Source organism: Pogona vitticeps, chromosome 2, assembly GCF_051106095.1.
Source record: "Pogona vitticeps strain Pit_001003342236 chromosome 2, PviZW2.1, whole genome shotgun sequence".
Classification (NCBI taxonomy): Eukaryota; Metazoa; Chordata; class Lepidosauria; order Squamata; family Agamidae; genus Pogona; species Pogona vitticeps.
The window spans coordinates 22,581,305-22,599,439 of record NC_135784.1 but is presented as its reverse complement, the minus strand read 5'-3'; the positions used below and the strand labels follow the sequence as shown (position 1 = coordinate 22,599,439).

The window sequence follows — 18,135 nt, the reverse complement described above, 5'->3', positions numbered from 1 at the left end:
AGGTATCAGGGTAGAAAGAGAAGGGTAGTCTAAACCAGTGGTTCTTAACCTTTTTGAAAGAAACGCCCCCTTGAGCCATTGAGGAAGTTATCATCGCCCCCCTCCCCGCAGTGATGATATTTATTTATTTATTTATTTATTTATTTATTTATTTATTTATTTATTTATTTATTTATTTATTTATTTATTTAAGACACTTAAATGCAATGACCCCTGAAAACAAAATTCAATTCCAAGAAAATGAAATGCCCCCCCAAAAAGTAACATTTAATAATTTAGTTGCAAGTGAATTTTAAGACGCAAAAAGAAATGTAAAAAGGGCATAAAAGCAAACTGCAATGCAGGAACTAAAAATTTCAAGACGAAAACTCTGAAACTAAATTAAGATTGGAGGAAAATCTATGTTCATGCACATTGTAAAAAGGCTGCAGCCATCTTCACAGGTTTGGCTTGCTCCAGCGCCCCCCTACCGCCCCCCTTCTGCTCCAGCGCCCCCACACCGCCCCTTTTCGTTCTACCGCCCCCCTGAAAAATGAAATCGCCCCCTGGGGGGCATTATCGCCCACGTTAAGAACCACTGGTCTAAACTGACAAAAAATAGTAATCTATGTAAACTTTCATAATAGTCTCACACAATTCCTCATTATTTTCTCTGCCATCTTTTAACTTTACAATTAGCTGTTTCCATAGAATCCACACTATCTCCTTTCTCCTCATAGACCCTTCGGTCTGAGAGGAGTTTTTCAAATTAGATTGGTGTGCTCTGTTGTTTTTAAATACGTTTTTAATATTGATTTTATTTTCTGTTTTTAATGTAGTGTTTGTTTAATTATTTTTTAATTTTATTTTTAAATATTTTCCTTTTAATGATGTAGGGTCCTTTTAAGGAGAAAAGTGGGGGTAAAAATATTTTAAATTAAAAAAAAATTCTGTCTCCCAACTGCCATCTTTCAAGTTTCCCATAGGTCCCGCCCTCCACAATATCAATCCACTCACACTAACCAATCACCATTCAGCTGCTCAGCTGCCAATCACACCTGTCCATACCCGTGTATATATCTACATACAAACCTAACATAAGTAGTTACACATACATTAAAACATAAAGGCTCCTACTGGGCAAAATCCGCTACAACAACCCTGTGTTTGTGTGTGTGAGAGAGAAAGATTGTGTGGTGTTAATCTTGTACAGTATTACATAGGCAGTTCAAATAAAGCTGTTAGTGCTATATACCTACATAGGCAATAACAAAAGAAAAATAAAATAGGCAAAAATGTTGTGGCACCTTATAGACTAAGTCCTGTGTTTCAATGTGAGCTTCCATAAGGTGCTACAACATTTCTTTTTTCTTTTCTTATAGCCTGATATACTTGCACAGACTAACACGGCTACCTCTTCTAAAACTACCAACTTTATACATGTAGATACTCAATTTTCAAATGGTAAGCATTCAACTTTTATCTCCTGCCTGCTCAGCATGTATTTTACCTATATCTTAAGTTTATTTTGATTTTCCTGCTTCACCCCCTTTCAGATCACAGGGATATGTGAAGAGGTGTCAGTAAATAATCCACCCAGCACAAACCAGGTCTCGTCAGACACAGAGGAGATGCAGGTTTTTGTAGAAACCAAGCAGGAAGGCGATGAAAATGCAGCTGCGTTGGGTAAGTCTCCTACGGGATCTCTTTCACTGAGCATCGTATGGTTCCTGAAGGAGCTTCGGCTCTGGCTATGTCCCTGTCCCACGTCGAGAAATGCAAGTCCTGTTTTCCCTTAACATGCTCAGGCCCCAGGAGCTTCCAACAGAATTTTGGAAAGTTCTCAAACTCTCAACAAATGGTCTGAAAAATGTCCGGGAGAGACAGTAGCCCAGGCCTAAATCTAATTGTTAGTTGCAACAAGACGGGGCCAGTTGAATCAGTGGTCCAAATCTTGTTCGTTACATTTTGCATGTGTAACTCAAATCAATGTAAATGTCAGCAGTGCACTGACGAACAATAGTACGTTTTGTGTGCTGTGTTGTGTGTCTTGACCAGCAGCAAATACCTCAACTCTCTTGGGTCCCTTAATTGGGAGAAAGGTAGTTGTGACATTTGCCCCCGTTTGTCTCCCCAAATGCAGAGCTCACAAAGGCAAACTAAAAACCTCTTGACATGCTGCCACCAGTTGATCCCTTTTATCAACACAGAAAAGAGGACGGTCCATTCAGTACTGACTTTTTAATAAAATAGGTTTATTGATTACAGATGATTTCTAGAATCATTCAGAAGCATATTCTTTCAGTTTCACCAAGCGTCAATATTAATCTTCTATATTAATTACCACAGTTCTCACTCAGAATAATCACTCCTCAGAACTCTCCTTCTCTCTCTGATTCCTAACACAGACTCTGACTCTGACTTCTCCTCTCAGGCTTCGCCTTTTTAACATCTCTCTCACCTCTGCCTCTCCACCACATTAGCATAGAACATTAATAATACACGACTTATTACCTAACAAAGGATGAATGCTACAGTAGTATACAAATGAAAATATGTACTTACATATGTTCCTACCTACCTATCATGTTTCCCCAAATATAAGACGGCGTCTTATATTAATTTTGCTCCAAAGCATGCATTAGGGCTTATTTTCAGGGGATGTTTTATTTTTTCATGTATAACAACCTATATTTATTCAAATACAGTCATGTCATCTTCTTCCGGTTGCTGCATATTGGTGGAGGGTAGGGTTTCACTTAACTGGGGCTTATTTTGGGGGTAGGGCTTATACGAGCATCCTGAAAAATCATTGTTGTTGTTGTTTAGTCGTTTAGTCGTGTCCAACTCTTCGTACTAGGCTTATTTTCAGGTTAGGTCTTATTTTCGGGGAAACAGGGTGTGTACACACACACACACACACACACACACACACACACACACACACACACACACACACACACACACACACACACACACACACACACACACACACACACACACACACACACACACACACACACACACACACACACACACACACACACACACACACATATTCTTCGTTTGTGGCCATTTGCTGTTCAGATTTACATAAAATGCTTTCCAACTAGATTTTGGCGAATGGAACTGTGGTAAGTCAGAACTTCAGTGTGGTTGATTCCCAGGGTTTACACTGTTGAGCTGACAGGAAGATGCAAGCTCTATGGAAAGTGTGTCTGTGGTGGGCTGTCTAGTTTCCTAATCTAAGAACCATGTCAGATTTATTTCTGTCTTTTCTTCTTTCCTTCAGATGGTGATGGTTGGCCGAGAGAAAGGGATGAAGAAAAAACATTACTGCAAAGTCCCAAGAAAATGGAACAACCAAGATTATTTTTGAGAAGAGCCAAAGAGAACGATTGCCTATTCGAGGGAGAACCCGATGAACACAAGCAAAGCGCAAAGCGGAGGAAGGAAGATGATGGACAAAGGGGAGATAATTCACATGGTGCCAGCGGGTCCACTATCCAGCAGGATGAGAATATACAGTCTGAGAAATGCAGGGAAAACGTGGGTGGAAATGTGCATCTTGATGACAGCAGTCACACAGAGGAGAAGCCGTACAAATGCTGGCACTGCGGCCAAATCTTCACTAGCAGTTCTGATCTTCTGTCGCACGAGAGGAACCACGTGGGTGAGAAGCTATATAAATGCTCCCAGTGTGGAAAAAGTGAGAGGATCCACATGGGGCAGAAGCCGCATAAGTGTTCACACTGCGGGAATACCTTTAGTTGCAATGCTGAGGAGGAGATATACGGAAGAAAGAAAATTCACGCATGTTTGATATGCGGGAAAGCGTACACACAGATATCTGGTTTCCTTCAGCACCAGGGCATCCACAGAGGGGAGAAGCCTTACAAATGCTCAAAGTGTGCGGAAAATTTTGGAACGTACACCGCTCTCAGAGTGCATCGGAAGACTCACACAGGTGAGAATCAGTATAAATGTTCACACTGCGGGATGTGTTTCAGTTGCAGCCCGCACTTAAGAGCCCATGAGAGAACCCACTTAGCCATGTGCTCCTACTGCGGGAAGAGCTTTGGCAGAAAATCCGAGCTTACTGAACATGAGAGAACTCATGTACGGGAGGATCCGTTTGCATGCTTTGCCTGCGGGAAAACCTTCGAAGTCACTTCGGAACTCATAGTTCACGTGCGCACCCACACGGAGAAGCCACTGGAAAGTTCAGACTCCAGGAAAATCTTCAAATGCTCCGAGTGCGGGGATACTTTTAGACATGGCTCAGCGCTCAGAGTACACCAGAGGATCCACACAGGGGAGAAGCCGTAGCAATGTCTGAATAGTTGGAAGAGTTCATTTGGAGTTGTAACTTAAGTGTCTCATGCATGTTCAGATGGCACTGGACTCCTGTTGCAGGAAAGAGCCAAACATCTCATGTTTATTTCTTGCCAGTGTGCAAATCTTTGAAGTGGCTTCAAAACAGATTGCTTTTAAGCATGCCTGTATAAAACACCAGTTTGCAATAAGCATTCATGGAAAAACCTTCAGGAAAAGAGAGCACACTGGAAAATCCATGCAAGATGGAAACGGGAGAAGTTTTTACCTGGAATGAGTCTTATTCTTCATGAGTTAATACTTGCACTAGAAAAGTTATTATTAGTAAATTATTAGCATTGGTATAGAAAAAAATCCAGAAACATCCCTTATCTTAAATTACATGAAACAATCACTCTGATGGCACTGAATTTGTATCATGATCCCCTTTGTAACCAATGCTTCAGGTGAATTTCATATTGCGCTAAAGAATTCACACAGAAGAGGAGTCATTCAGTGGTTCAACCCATGGCGGAAAATTGAGACAGGATATTTACAAGGGATGTGAATGAAACTGTCCAAAGGGATTCCTTGTAAAAATTAAAAATATTATAAGGATCCATGCTTCCTAACCATGTTTTTGTATGAGATGAGGAGAGGAGAACCTTTGAGAATGTAAGGTCCATTTTTTCTAGCCCTAGGTCGCTCTGAGGGGGAGCACCAGTCTCTCTGAAGGACATCATAGAATCATCGTAGGGTTGGAAGGGACCTTAGAGGTCTTCTAGTCCAACCCCCTGCCCAAGGCAGGAGGCCTCATACCAGACCTCAGAACTGACTGGAAGCTTCCTGCCTTGTTTTAGCGCAGTGTTATGAAATCTCAAGGGGACTGAGATCACGTTTTTGTCCCCACATCCTACAGCGAGCCCAGAAATGGCCAGCTTGGGCCAATTCAAGTTGGGGGTGTTGAGAGGCTGCCCCTCATAAGCTTTTGCTTGAAGCCTGTCAAGACAGCGTTGAGTGTTCCCTGGTAGTCTTTGCCCATCCAAACACACTTCTCCCTTGAACTGCGTGGATCTGAGCAGCAGAGTTTTGGTTTTAGATGGGATTTTTTTAAAAAATCTAAATATTTCAATAAAGAAATAAATATTCAATAAATACTGTGCTGCTATTCGTTTCTGGGAAGTGGCCAAAGAAAGGTGAGTCTCAGGCTTACCTGGGGCCCTGCTGTTGGCAGTGCAGTGGCCCCTGGTCTGATGGCAGCAGCCTGGCTGGCCTCTCTCCTTTTGTGGCAGCTCTACCTAGTGGCGAGAGAGGGTGTTGGGGGCATATTGGGAGGTTGACGCAAGTCAGGGGAGGGGTGTTGTGTGTGTTAATTGTTTATGCCTTGTAGTTACATTTGGGGGGGCATAAAAGTTATACATGGATTTTGAACTGCACAGGGGTGTAGCCCCTAACCCTAGGATTGTTGAAAGGAGAAGTGCACTAACCTGACATTACTGTGCTTAAGTTCCCAAAACCAGACAAGATGAGTATGTTCAAGGCAATATTTTGCTTCAAACCAGGACTGGGAATATAGGACCCTCTAGATTTTGCTGGACTACAATGTCCTGGATGGCACGATCGTGACACATACCTTCATTCATTGCTTAATATTAAATTTTACTTGTAACTTTACTGAATGCGGACTAAAGGCCCTGTTGGTTTGCTTAAAGAGTTTGCGTTTATTTGTTCTCTGTTTGAGTATTGCACTGACTACTATTAAGAGACTATTAATTTTTGACTTCAGCTCCCACACATACTGATCTATCAAAAAAGCATTTCAGAATTCTCTAGAAAGATTCAGGCTTTTCTACTTGGTACTAAATACCTAAAATTTCCAGAAAGTTTGAAGCAAGAGTCTGGAGAAATCATGTTTTTCCCCCTGTTTGTTTTCAGGAGAAGAAAACATTTAGAAAAGCTGAAATATGTGAGCGTTCTTTGTATAATTGCTATGTATTCCCAGTTTGACAGCATTGCCTGGAAACGTAGACTTGTGTTACAGATTTCTATCAGTGAAAAAGAGAACTTTGAAAAGTAGATTTACCCCATAATGATGGGGACCAGTGAAGTAATTGTGAAGTGAACTGAAATCATAAAACACATCCAAAACAAGAAAGCTGGACTGCTGTTATAAAGCAAAAGCAGCAGCTACGGTTGGTGATCCTTCAAGAAAAAATAAATGAGGAAAGAACTGAAGGAAAGAACAGAACACCTCTTGGCTGAAAATCTTGAGATAATGACTGCCTTGGTTGTAGCTAAACATTATTGAACTGGTACGCTATTTGGACTAGTTTAGAGCTGCCTATGATGATGGAGAGGAAAAAGAGTGTTTCAAATCAATCCTAAACTTATTTCACTCCCTTTAGCGATCTAAAGTGTTTCATTTCTTAGTTGTAGTACAAAATTGTACAATCGACATATCAGTTAATTTTTTTTTAATGTAGAAGCCTTAGGCTTGTGCAGACAAATGGGAGTTAAAGAGGGAACCGCCACCTGCTGTACTCTGTGATTACCTAAGGACACGAATCCTAGCGTTTGCTCTCTAAGATGCCTGTTAATAAAAATCAAAACAGACACCCCAAATCTTGTAACAGAATAAACTACTGTATATTTTTAGACAGGAACAATCTTCTGTTGTGACTCCCGCAGCAAACTAAAACCACCGTCACCAGATGGTGGTGAGCGGCAAGTGATCTACAAGCCATGAAGACCGGAAACACACAACATCCACCACTCAGGAAGAGGGCAGCACCCTTTAGCTGCTGAACTGCATCTTGGATTTTGAACACTGTATATGTTTATAGGATGCGCAGGAATTGATGCTTTTATTCTCTACACTGCCTTATTCATACCCCACCATTCCAGGCATTTTGGGTGTAAGCATATGTGAGCAGTCCAACCTGGCTAATCACCTTTAAACCGCCCTTTACTTTTCTAAGGCTAGCCTTAAGCTCAAATCATAAGAGCCCAAGTGGTTTTTAAAGTTGAAATATAAAAATAAGATTTTTATCGAAAAATAACTGGTTGAACTGCACAGACATTAGCTTGATGTTTCATCAATAATACATGCCACTTTCCCACACCAGATTTTGCTTTACAGATACAAAGTACAGTGGTGCCTCGCAAGACGATGTTAATTCGTTCCGTGAAAAACGTCTTGTGAACATCGTCTTGCGAAACGTGGTTCCCCATAGGAATGCACTGAAATCTAATTAATGCGTTCCAATGGGGGAGAAATTGTCTTCTTGCAGGAAAAAAAGTCTTGTGAAATGCGTTTTCCCATAGAAATGCGTTGAGATCTAATTAATGCGTTCCTATGGGCAAAAAAAGTCAGAACAAAGTCAAATAAAAAAAACTTTATACATATCATAGAAAAATATTTGTCTTGCAAAAAAGTGTCCGTTAAAAAATCGTCTTGCGAGTCGCAGACCCAACTGTCAAAAACATCATGTTGCAAAAAAGCATCTCTTTAAAAAATCGTCTTGCGAAGCATAGACCCAAACATTGTCTTGCGAAAATTGTCCATAGGAAAAAACATCTTGTGAAGCGCAACAGCGATTGAAAAAATGAATTGTCTTGCAGATTAATCATCCTGTGAGGCAAGCATCTTGTGAGGCACCACTGTCTTTCTCTTTTACAGCCCACTTTAAAAACCCAAGGCCCTCCTTGAGAAACAAAAATAACATCCTCCTTCTCACTCCCTCCTTAGGAAGACAAGTTAACCCTTTTGCTTCTTCTCAATTGTTTCGCTTCCTGGCTTCTCTCATCCAATAAGCTAATTTCTGATTTTGCCAAGTAGATTTGGAGCTGTTTCCATCACAGCATGTTACTCATTTTAACAGAGTACATATTTCACTGGAGGATTTTTGTTCCCCTACTACATTCCCCAAAATGTCCCATTTCCCTCCCCCCCTCCAGAAATTTTTTTTCCCCTTTAGTTTTTCTGTCTCTCTCAGACCTCCACATTTGTACTTGACACACAGATATGTCCAGGTATGAGTTGGAGCCTCCTGCAGGGCTGTCATTTGGCCAAAACACCTGCTTAGCAAAAGTAAAAACAGCCTGCTTTCTTACGAATCAATGTTGGGATTTTTCTGTAGGAGGGCTCCAACACTCCTTGAGTGCAAAATACACCCAACTCTATATCTAGTTCATACAACCAGCAAGAGCAGAGCATTTTCAAGTGCTGTGTGTTTTATCGGTGTTCAGAAAACTACCCATTAAAGGCCCACATTTTCTCTCAGGGGGAAAAGAGCAACTTTTACAGCAAAGATAACATTTCCCCATTTCTCTTGCAAGCTAGACAAAAGGCAAATCCAACCGGGATTTAGATTTGCAGCGCCCAGCTTTTCTTTTCCAGACCAAAGTGCTCCTCCTTTTCCAGACCAAAGTGCTCCCCCTTTTCCTCCTTTACTTTCACCTCGGGTTCCTGCTACACCTCCCCTGCTTGTTTCACTCAGGGCTCCCTTGAGATCTCTTTCTGCTGGAATATGTTTTCATAGAACATTGGAGGTCTCCTAGTCCAACCCCCTGCCCAAGGCAGGAGACCTCATACCATCCTGGACAGATGGCTGTCCAATCTTTTCTTGAAAGCCTCCAGCGATGGGGCACCCACAACATTGGGAGACAAGCTGTTCCACTGCTTAATGGTTCTCACCGTCAGGAAATTCCTCCTTATTTCCAGGTTGGATCTCCCTCTGACGGGTTTCCATCCATTGGTTCTTGTCCTATCCTCAGACACAATGGAGAATAAATTGATGCCCCCTTCCCTGTGGCAACCCTTCAGATACTGGAAGACTGCTATCATGTCTCCCCTCAGTCTTCTCTTATTTAACTTATAGGCAGCATACATCATGCGGAAGGCTGGACTGGAGGAATCCCAGGCCAGAATTAAGATTGCCGGAAGAAATATTAACAACCTCCGATATGCAGATGATACCACTCTGATGGCAGTGAGGAGGAATTAAGAAACCTTGTAATGAGGGTGAAAGAGAAGAGTACAAAAAATGGTCTGAAGCTCAACATCAGAAAAACTAAGATCATGGCCACTGGTGCCATCACCTCCTGGCAAATAGAAGGGGAAGATAGGCAGTGACAGATTTTACTTTCTTGGGCTCCACGATCATTGCAAATGGTGACAGCAGCCACGAAATTAAAAGACGCCTGCTTCTTGGAGGAAAGCGATGACAAACCTAGTCAGCATATTAAAAAGCAGAGATATTACTTTGCCGATAAAGGTCTGCATAGTCAAAGCTATGGTTTTTCCAGTAGTGATGTATGGAAGTGAGAGCTGGACCATAAAGAAGGCTGACCACCGAAGAATTGATGCTTTTAAATTGTGGTGCTGGAGGAGACTCTTGAGAGTCCCCTGGACTGCAAGGAGAACAAACCTATCCGTTCTGAAGGAAATCAACCCTGAGTGCTCACTGGAAGGACAGATCCTGAAGCTGAGGCTCCAATACTTTGGCCATCTGATGAGAAGAGAAGACTCCCTGAAAAAGACCTTGATGTTAGGAAAGTGTGAAGGCAGGAGGAGAAGGGGACGTGAGAGGACGAGATGGTTGGACAGTGTCATCAAAGCGACCAACATGAATTTGACCCAATTCTGGGAGGCAGTGGAAGACAGGAGGGCCTGGTGTGCTCTGGTCCATGGGGTCACAAAGAGTCAGACACGACTTAATGACTAAATAACAACATCTGCCTAAAACATGAGGTCAGTTTTCATATATTTTTAAGCATTTGTGCTCATAGTTTTTTACATAGCTCTAAGACATTACAGGGATAACTAAGGAAGAGTTAAAATGACTGAGTGTGAATCCTAGAGCGGCTGAAACCTGTAGCAAGAGAAGGGTGGCAAACTCAAGGTTCCTTCCTGTCCCCTCTCTCTCTGCCTGGGATGGGCAGGAGCGTCTGGCATTCTGCACCTTAGGACAGATCGAGGGGGCTGCCGAAAATCCCAAGCACAGCAAATGCAAAGGAGACGACGAATAAGTAAGTGAGGGAGGTCTTTGCAAAGAAGGGGAGGGACAGGGCAGAGATTTGTTCCCGATTGTTTTATTTGCGCGAAACTTTGGTAACTTATAGTACAATAAAAAAAATAGAAATATATTATGCTTTAAGAACCACAAAGACTAAGAAAGAGAACAGTCAAGCCATTCTCTTTCCTTAGGTTAGTTGATTTGCATGTGTGCCAAAGGGAGGGCAAATCTGACATCATCATCATCTCAGTAATCTTCGAACTGCAGAGCTGAAGTCCAGCCCCTGCCTAGGAGGCACAGTGAGGAATCGAACTCCCAACCTCTGATTGCTGTTGCTTAGCACTGCAAGACGTATCTGCAGAATTTGCTGGCTCAGGTAGCAAAATAACCTAGGCGGTGTTGGCTGTGGCACCAACAATTTATGGAGTGTTCAAAATTACCAGCTCCCCATGAGCTATGCATATTTAAGATTCTGCTGAAGTTCTTTCGACCTGTTCTTTATTTGCATGGGGTTTTGAAACCACATCCAGTTACTCAACTGAACAAGGAAGTGAAATTTGATCCATGAAAGCTGAAATTGAAACAAACCTAGCAGGTTACCGCAGGATTGTTGTCCTTTAGGGACTCTTTTTTTTCCCTCCCTTTTCCCCTTTATTTTTACCAACTTGTTGAAACAAGCCAGCATGGTGACCTCCTTGGGAATATCTCTTTCCTCGTTATCCACATCAGCAACCACCTCGTTAATGTTAAGTTCATATTGTTTCCCAAAAGGCAATGCTAGTCATCTAATCCACGGGTTCCCAATTTCGGGTAACCTGGGTGTTTCTTGGACTGCAATTCCCAGCAGCTTTCCCCACCAGCTGTGTCAGCTGGCGTTTCTGGGAACTGTAGTCCAAGAACATCTTGGTTACACAAGGTTGAGAACCACCGGATTAGGGCATAGTGGCTGCATGTGGTGCCAGGGTTACTGAGAAACTGGCAATGAAAACAGAAACTTTTCCAGACCTGATTCAACTGATTCAGTGCTGGAGTCTGGTTGCATGGCTGGGTCAAAGCAGCCAGATAGGGTGAGTTGATCACTTGGGTTCTAGGAGATAAGTGAGGAGCAAAGAGAAAGGGGGCACTAATGGGCTGTTAATTTTTGTTAGCATTGATCATAAAATCATAGAAAAGTGAAGGCCGTCAAGTCCAACCCTCTGCTCAATGCAGGAATATCATCAAAGCGTATCTGCCAGGTGATGATCTAAGATTTTGTGAACGCCTCCAGTGTTGGAGCACTCACCAACTCCCGAGGTCACTGGCTCCGTTGTCGTACTGCTCTAACAGTTAGGAAGTTTTTCCTGATATTCAACCAAAATCTGGCTTCCTGTAGCTTGAGCCCATTGTTGCGTGACTTGTACTCTGGGATGATCGAGAACAGATCTTGCCCCTCCTCTGGGTGACAGAATGATGATGGTGACAATGATGATATAAGGACAATGCCCAACCATAGTTAAACTCCAAGCCCTATAACAGTTTTAAACCATACGTTCAGGAGGGGACGGAAAAGCTCACATATTTGCAGATGTCGCCATTGAACACAATGCAACAAGGTTTTTGTCACATAGACAGCAAGAGGATACCTTGAGCAACCAAACCTTCACATCCAGGAGGACAAGAGTTCTCTTTGAATAAGCCATCTATCTTTCCTTCCTCCAAGAACTCTACCCGTTCTCTACCTGGATGACTGAGTATCAAGGTGTTACCAGAACCCGAGGGAATTCCAAAGTACTGTAGGTTAGCACAGGGGTTCTGGTTACAATTTGAATTCTATTATTTTTGTTGAAGTCACTGAAAATGCAAATTCAAATGCCTCTTGACTGAGGCCAATTTACTGCCAATGGGATTTATGTCACATCTGCTTTTCTGCATCAGGGTTTGCAAAGCAAAAAACCTTGTGTGGGACTCCCACACACACACACACACACCCGTCTGCATATATTACACATGAGCCAGCACAAAAAAGTACGCCACTGGCAAACATGATTTTTGCCTCAGAGAGTTGGTCTGTAAAATGACAAAGAAAACAAAACCAAACCCAAAACTTGTACAGTATATGACATGTGGCTGAAACTGTGGGGCATTGCTTGTGATTGTTCAGGTGATAAGGTCGCAGAAAGCATACGTTGTAGGTCTATTTATGGCAAAGAGAAACAAACCATGATTTGAGGAGACAAACCTATACCTTCCACGTGGATGCGGATAAGCAGAATTTATTATAGTGTGAGCTTATGGTGCTTGAGACCGTAGGAAGCTCCTTTTTGAAAGTAATTAGCTCCATTATTTGTGATCGTGTTTTAAAAGTAATTTGCCATTGTTTTTCATTGCAGTGTTTTCAAAAATTTCAAAATTTCCAGAGGGACAGCCATGTTACTATTGCAGCAAAAGCAACAAGTAGTCTTGTGGCATCTTAAAGAGGGTCTATTTCAATACAGGACAAATTTTCTGTGGCTGTGGAGAAATTCAATCCATGCAGCACCTAGTGTGCATGCAATTTGTTCCTCACCACATGTACAAAAGAAAATCTAGCAAATGGCTGAGTTAAAGCTATTGAAGTTGCCCACTTCTGGTCAAAACCAGTCTACTTAATTTAACACTGTAATTTGTTTTTAATTGTATTTATATTTCATGTACGGCCATACTTTTAAAATGGGCAACACCCTGAGAAAGAAAGAAAGAAAGAAAGAAAGAAAGAAAGAAAGAAAGAAAGAAAGAAAGAAAGAAAGAAAGAAAGAAAGAAAGAAAGAAAGAAAGAAAGAGGACAAAATTTATTCCGTTGCCTCAAGGGCATCTGTTTTGTCTATGACCAGCAAAGACAGAGCTTGCAAAGTTATTTTTTTAAGTAAAGTTCCTGTTGCTTGTTACACCCGTTGAAATGCAGACCTTTATGATTACTCTCTATGATGATGAAAAGCAACAACTTGCTACATTGTTTGTTGCTTTATTCTCAATAATCATAATAGTTACACGCCATCAAGTCAATTCTGATTAATGGCAACCCTTTTCAGAGTCTTCTTGGCATCTTATGTCTTCTTGGTATCTCAGAAGTGGTTTCCCCTTTCCTTCCTCTAGGGGGAGCCCTGGGACTGTGCAGCTTGCCCAAGGCCACCCAGGCTGGCTCTTTTCTCAGGAGGCACAGAGAGGAATCGAACTCCAACTCTTTGGCTCCACAGCCAGATATTTAACTAACTAAGCTATCCAGCCAACTTTTTTTTTAATTAAATGCCAAAATTAGCATAAAACGGGACGGAGGGCTCTATGAAATAGCATTTTAAAGTGTAGAATACTGTTAGAAAACAGAAAACATGACTTGTCAGAGTATCTTCATCTCTGCATATTAATTAACTTCTAAAATTTTATTTTACTTTCCCTTATTAACAACCACCACCCCACTGGAAGTATCTCGATTACTTGTAAATTTTGTTCCATACAATGCTGAATATCATAACCTCCACCCTTCCATCAAGTCATTTCCAGTTACCAAAGAAAAAAAAAGAAAAAAGGGCTGGCACAACATTTTGTTATTTTAAAAATAAAATAAAAATAAGCACTAATAGTTTTTTTCCGATCACAGAAAATGATTACATTTAATATAGGTGTAATTGATATCGAGAAATAGTAACATCAAAATGAATATGAAATTTTTCAAAGGCTTTTATAAATGATATAAAATGTCGTTAGGAAAACCTCAAAGTCTCGGGCATGGGTCTGAATTTCTTCACACACTGCTAGGGGAGCACCCACTGCAGTTTGATGGTCAGTATGTTACACCAGTAAAGAAGCTTTGTTGCCCAAACCTGGGTGCTGTCATTGTGTGTTTGGAAGTGGACAACAATTCACGAAAACTCGCACTGAAACAATTTTGTTCGTCCTCAAGATAACGCAATCCCTTTGTTTCTTTTTCATTATAGGTGACTACCACAAACATACACAATGCTGCTGTGATCTCTTTATTTTTGTGTGGTTCAAGTGGCTAGAGCGTCAGACTAGGAATTGGGAGACCTGGGTTCAAGTCCCTCCTGGGGACTATGGAAACTGGGGGGGGGAGGGGAGGCACGCAAAAAAGAGTGACAGTCCTAAACCATTCCTTGAACCAGGGTAGATGAAAAAAAATCAACGCGTTTTATAAATCACATTGATTCAAATTTTTTAATGATTTCTAATATTTTTAAAAAATCAAAAACCTGATTTAAAAAAAGATTTAAATTGTGATTTCAGTCAGATTCACCCAGCCTTGAACATCTCACGTACTTCAAAAACCCTGTGAGGATCACCATAAGTCAGAAGCGATGTGACGGGCACAGAACAAGCATCAGAAGTGCTGAGGTCTGCGCAAGCGGGCAGCCCTCCCAGCGGGCACATTCAGTGTCCAGAGCGCCAGCCTTTGCTTAAGGAATATGGCCTTTAAAGCAGTGGTCCCCAACCTTGGGCCTCCAGATGTTCTTAGACTGCAACTCCCAGAAGCCTTCACCATCACCTCTGCTGGCCAAGATTTCTGGGAGTTGAAGTCCAAGAACATCTGGAAGCCCAATATTGGAGACCACTGCTTTAAAGGGTTAAAGCCACAGAGCGTGGCATCCTAGAGTGGCCCACGTGTGTGGCAAGGGAAGCTGCCAAAGCAAAGGTTCCTTCCTGTCCTCGCTCACTCCCCCTCCCCCTTGGGTGGGCAACAGCCGTTCCGTAGCTTGGGTCAGAAGTGCCAATGCAGAGGAACTGCAAAAGCAAACAGGTAAAGAGTAAAGAGATCGTGATGAGCAGCGGAGGGAGGGAGGAAGGGTGGAAGAGAGGATCCATGCTGGAAGGAGCTCCTGGTGTGCCTGAAATTTAGACACAGTGTGCAATTCACAAATAAGGTTTCTTGATGTCCCCCACCCACCCACAGCACTTCTTGCTAAGATTAGAACTACCCTATATCGCATACCTCCACGATGAGGAAACTGTCCCCTTTGAGAGAAGCAGAACAACTTTCCAGTCCACGCAGTCTTTTCTGTGCAATGTATATGAATGCATGAGGATCCCAGCGGATCATGGGTACATACGAAACGTGGCCTCTGCATCCCAGAAGAAGCATTGGGTTGTTGATTCAGTTTCAACTTGTGGGTTTAGAAGGGTTTCGAACGCAGCTGAGATATTTAAGGAGTGAGATATTTAAGAGATACTTTTAGTCTCACGCACACATACACTGACACACACTCCAACGAGTTTCCATGGATTTGAACTCATATCTCCTGAGTCCTGGCTGGACATTTTGCCTGGCTGGACATTTTGAACACTACTTCTTTTTCTCTTAGAAACAAGCTTTGGGCTTACCTCTAACAAGATACCACCACATCCAGAAGCGTGTTGTTTACAGAACAGCACTGGGTGACATCTGGCCCCAAACATTATTTCTGTGTGGAGTATTGCCAGAAATGATGTGCTACAACCTATATCCCTAAATAAGCTGTGGCCTGGTCTCTTAGACAATGAGGCAGGGAAGGAATGTTTCCCTTTCTAAAAGAATCCTGGTTGCAAAGCAATGTGGGTGAGAAAAACAGTCCAGTTCTGCATCAAATGTGCCTTGATCAGAAGCTGAAGTGTTGCCTACAGGCAATAACAAGAAAACTGGAGCTATCCCCCCCTGACCTCAGTGGGAAAGAGTTAAATTCTCTTAGGAGCTGGTGGAGGGATAACCACAGCCTATAACGAACTGTAAATTAGGTTTACTAAGATCAGGGTAGCAGGACTTTCCAGTGCTTTCCCCCCTTTAGATGTAAACGATGTAAGACAAAGAGCATTAGCTTAGGCCAAGCTCTGTTCAAGTTTCAAGCACAGAAAGAAAGCTCTTAGCTAGCACAGAGGCAGGAATGTGGGAGGATCTTGGTCTAGCTAAGCCTCAACATCTTCTAATTTAGGCTTTCCTCCTAGATGCATCATGTTCAGGTGTTTGCAAGCTGCCTGTCAGGCAGGTAAAAATCGACAGTGGAGAATTTGTATCTCAGAAAACCCAAAGATTTCATTCCTAAATGAAATTTGGTTGATTTTTTTTGTTGTTGTTAACAAAATTAAAGTATTGCATTGATTTAAGAGACTTCCATGAGATCTGGCTTTTGGTTTCATAGGCTGACTCTCCCGTTTGACTCTCTTGTCTTTCTCTTAGCAACAGGAGACGGCTGCGCCATCTTGAAGAGTCTCCCAAGTTCTTGATGGTCTGCTGCATTGCCTGCTGTGTTATTCATAAAAAGTTCTCCCTGGGTGAGTTTCTTGCACGTATTGGACTCCAAAGGCTGTGCAGATTGAGCTGAGGAATCTTCCAGGGTTTGGCATTGAAAGAGGGCAGGGAAGGGCAGAAGACGTTGCGTTCCCAGGAGAGAAAATGGATGTGACACAGGCCGCAGGGGCTGGTGGATTCCTAGATCCGAAAGTAAAAATAAAGGAGGAAGATCTGGTGGATCCTGAAGCAAGCGAGGTAAAGGAAGGAGCAGCACTTCCCAAACTGATGGGCAGGAGCTGGGAGGATGTTGGGCTCAAAGTAAAACAGGAACCGGAGGAAGAGCCTTCTGGGAATTGGGATGCTCGGTTGCAGGCGTTTCTGAAGACACTGCATGCTCCTCATTCAGCAAGGGGAACCCCACCACGGCCAGAACAGAAGCAGGGCAATGACCCTAAGATGCCTCAAGTGCCCTCCCAGGGATTGACAGACCCCAACAAGTGGCCCAAAGGATTATGGGTTTCCCCAAACCAGCCACATCTCGTTGGGAAAGCGGAACAGGACGAGGAGACTCAGCTGGACGCCCTCACTCACCGTGAGAAAGAGAAGGAGGGCATTCTAGCTGAAGATCCCCTTGGGGCGGAGATACAGTGCCGGCGCTTTCGAACCCTGTGTTACGAAGATGCCGACGGGCCCCGAGAGCTTTGTGGGCAGCTTTTAGAACTCTGCCGACAGTGGCTGAAGCCGGAGAGGCACACCAAGGAGCAGATGGTGGAGCTAGTGACTCTCGAGCAGTTCCTGGCCATCCTGCCGCTGGATATGCAGAGCTGGCTGAGGCAGAACGACCCCGTGACCTGCGCCGAGGCTGTCACCCTGGCAGAGGATTTCCTTCTTAGCCGGCAAGAGGCCAGAGACTGGGGACGGCAGGTGAGTGTGTTTTCCAGCTGGATCCTGGATGCAAAATTGTGAGGTGGTTTTCTCAAGTCTGAAATATGGTTAAACACCCCCCCACACACACACACACAAAGCCTTAGCTGAGTCATTGGACTGTTCATCAAGAAACAGTAGATTACAGTTTCCAGGTCTACTGTATATCTTTTATCAACTCTAGTTGAGATGGGCAGTGGGGCAGAGGACCTACGGACAAGCTGTGCTTGCATGGGTAGGTGTCACAACAAGCCATGGTTTAAGCAAACCCGTTTTCACAGCTTCATAGAAACCACCATCAAAGCTTGGAGGATTTGAGACTAGAGCACACCAAACCCTTCCAACCAGCATGGCTACTGGCTGGTGAATTCTGGAAGTTTTATTCCAAAAAGGTAACTTTTTCAAGTTCTTGTTAGTAGAGACAGGTTCAACATGTCATGGTCTTCCAAAGGATCTGGGCATTTGATCGCAGCAGGAGGGTGATGCTGTCCATACATTTGCATTTGTGTTGTGCCAGGAAAAGAGTGGTTCTCCTTGATGAGAATCAATGGGAAAAACAAGGTTACCTGAGCATTCCTTTATCAAGAGAGAAACAGAAGCCCTTCTGTTTTACTGAGGGATGTTAGTAGAATGTTTGGAAGGGAAGCAATGGTGCAGAAATGATACTTT

The 18,135-nt window shown here is 42.9% G+C and overlaps 1 protein-coding gene across 3 annotated transcripts in view; it reads left to right on the top strand.

Annotated features, from left to right (window-relative positions):
• The window catches only part of LOC110090652 (uncharacterized), a 44,778-nt gene that overhangs the window by 5,189 nt on the left and 21,454 nt on the right, over positions 1-18,135 (top strand). Inside the window, exons 3-4 of one of the 3 annotated variants that reach the window (XM_078388307.1) lie at positions 1,536-1,665; positions 3,272-4,298. In XM_078388307.1, coding sequence (XP_078244433.1) covers positions 1,536-1,665; positions 3,272-4,298 — 1,157 coding nt within the window. Of the gene's footprint in view, positions 1-1,535; positions 1,666-3,271; positions 4,299-9,648; positions 10,324-14,867; positions 15,079-16,488; positions 17,467-18,135 lie in introns of those variants that run through there. The other 2 variants (XM_072988496.2, XM_072988497.2) reach the window with 2 other exon arrangements.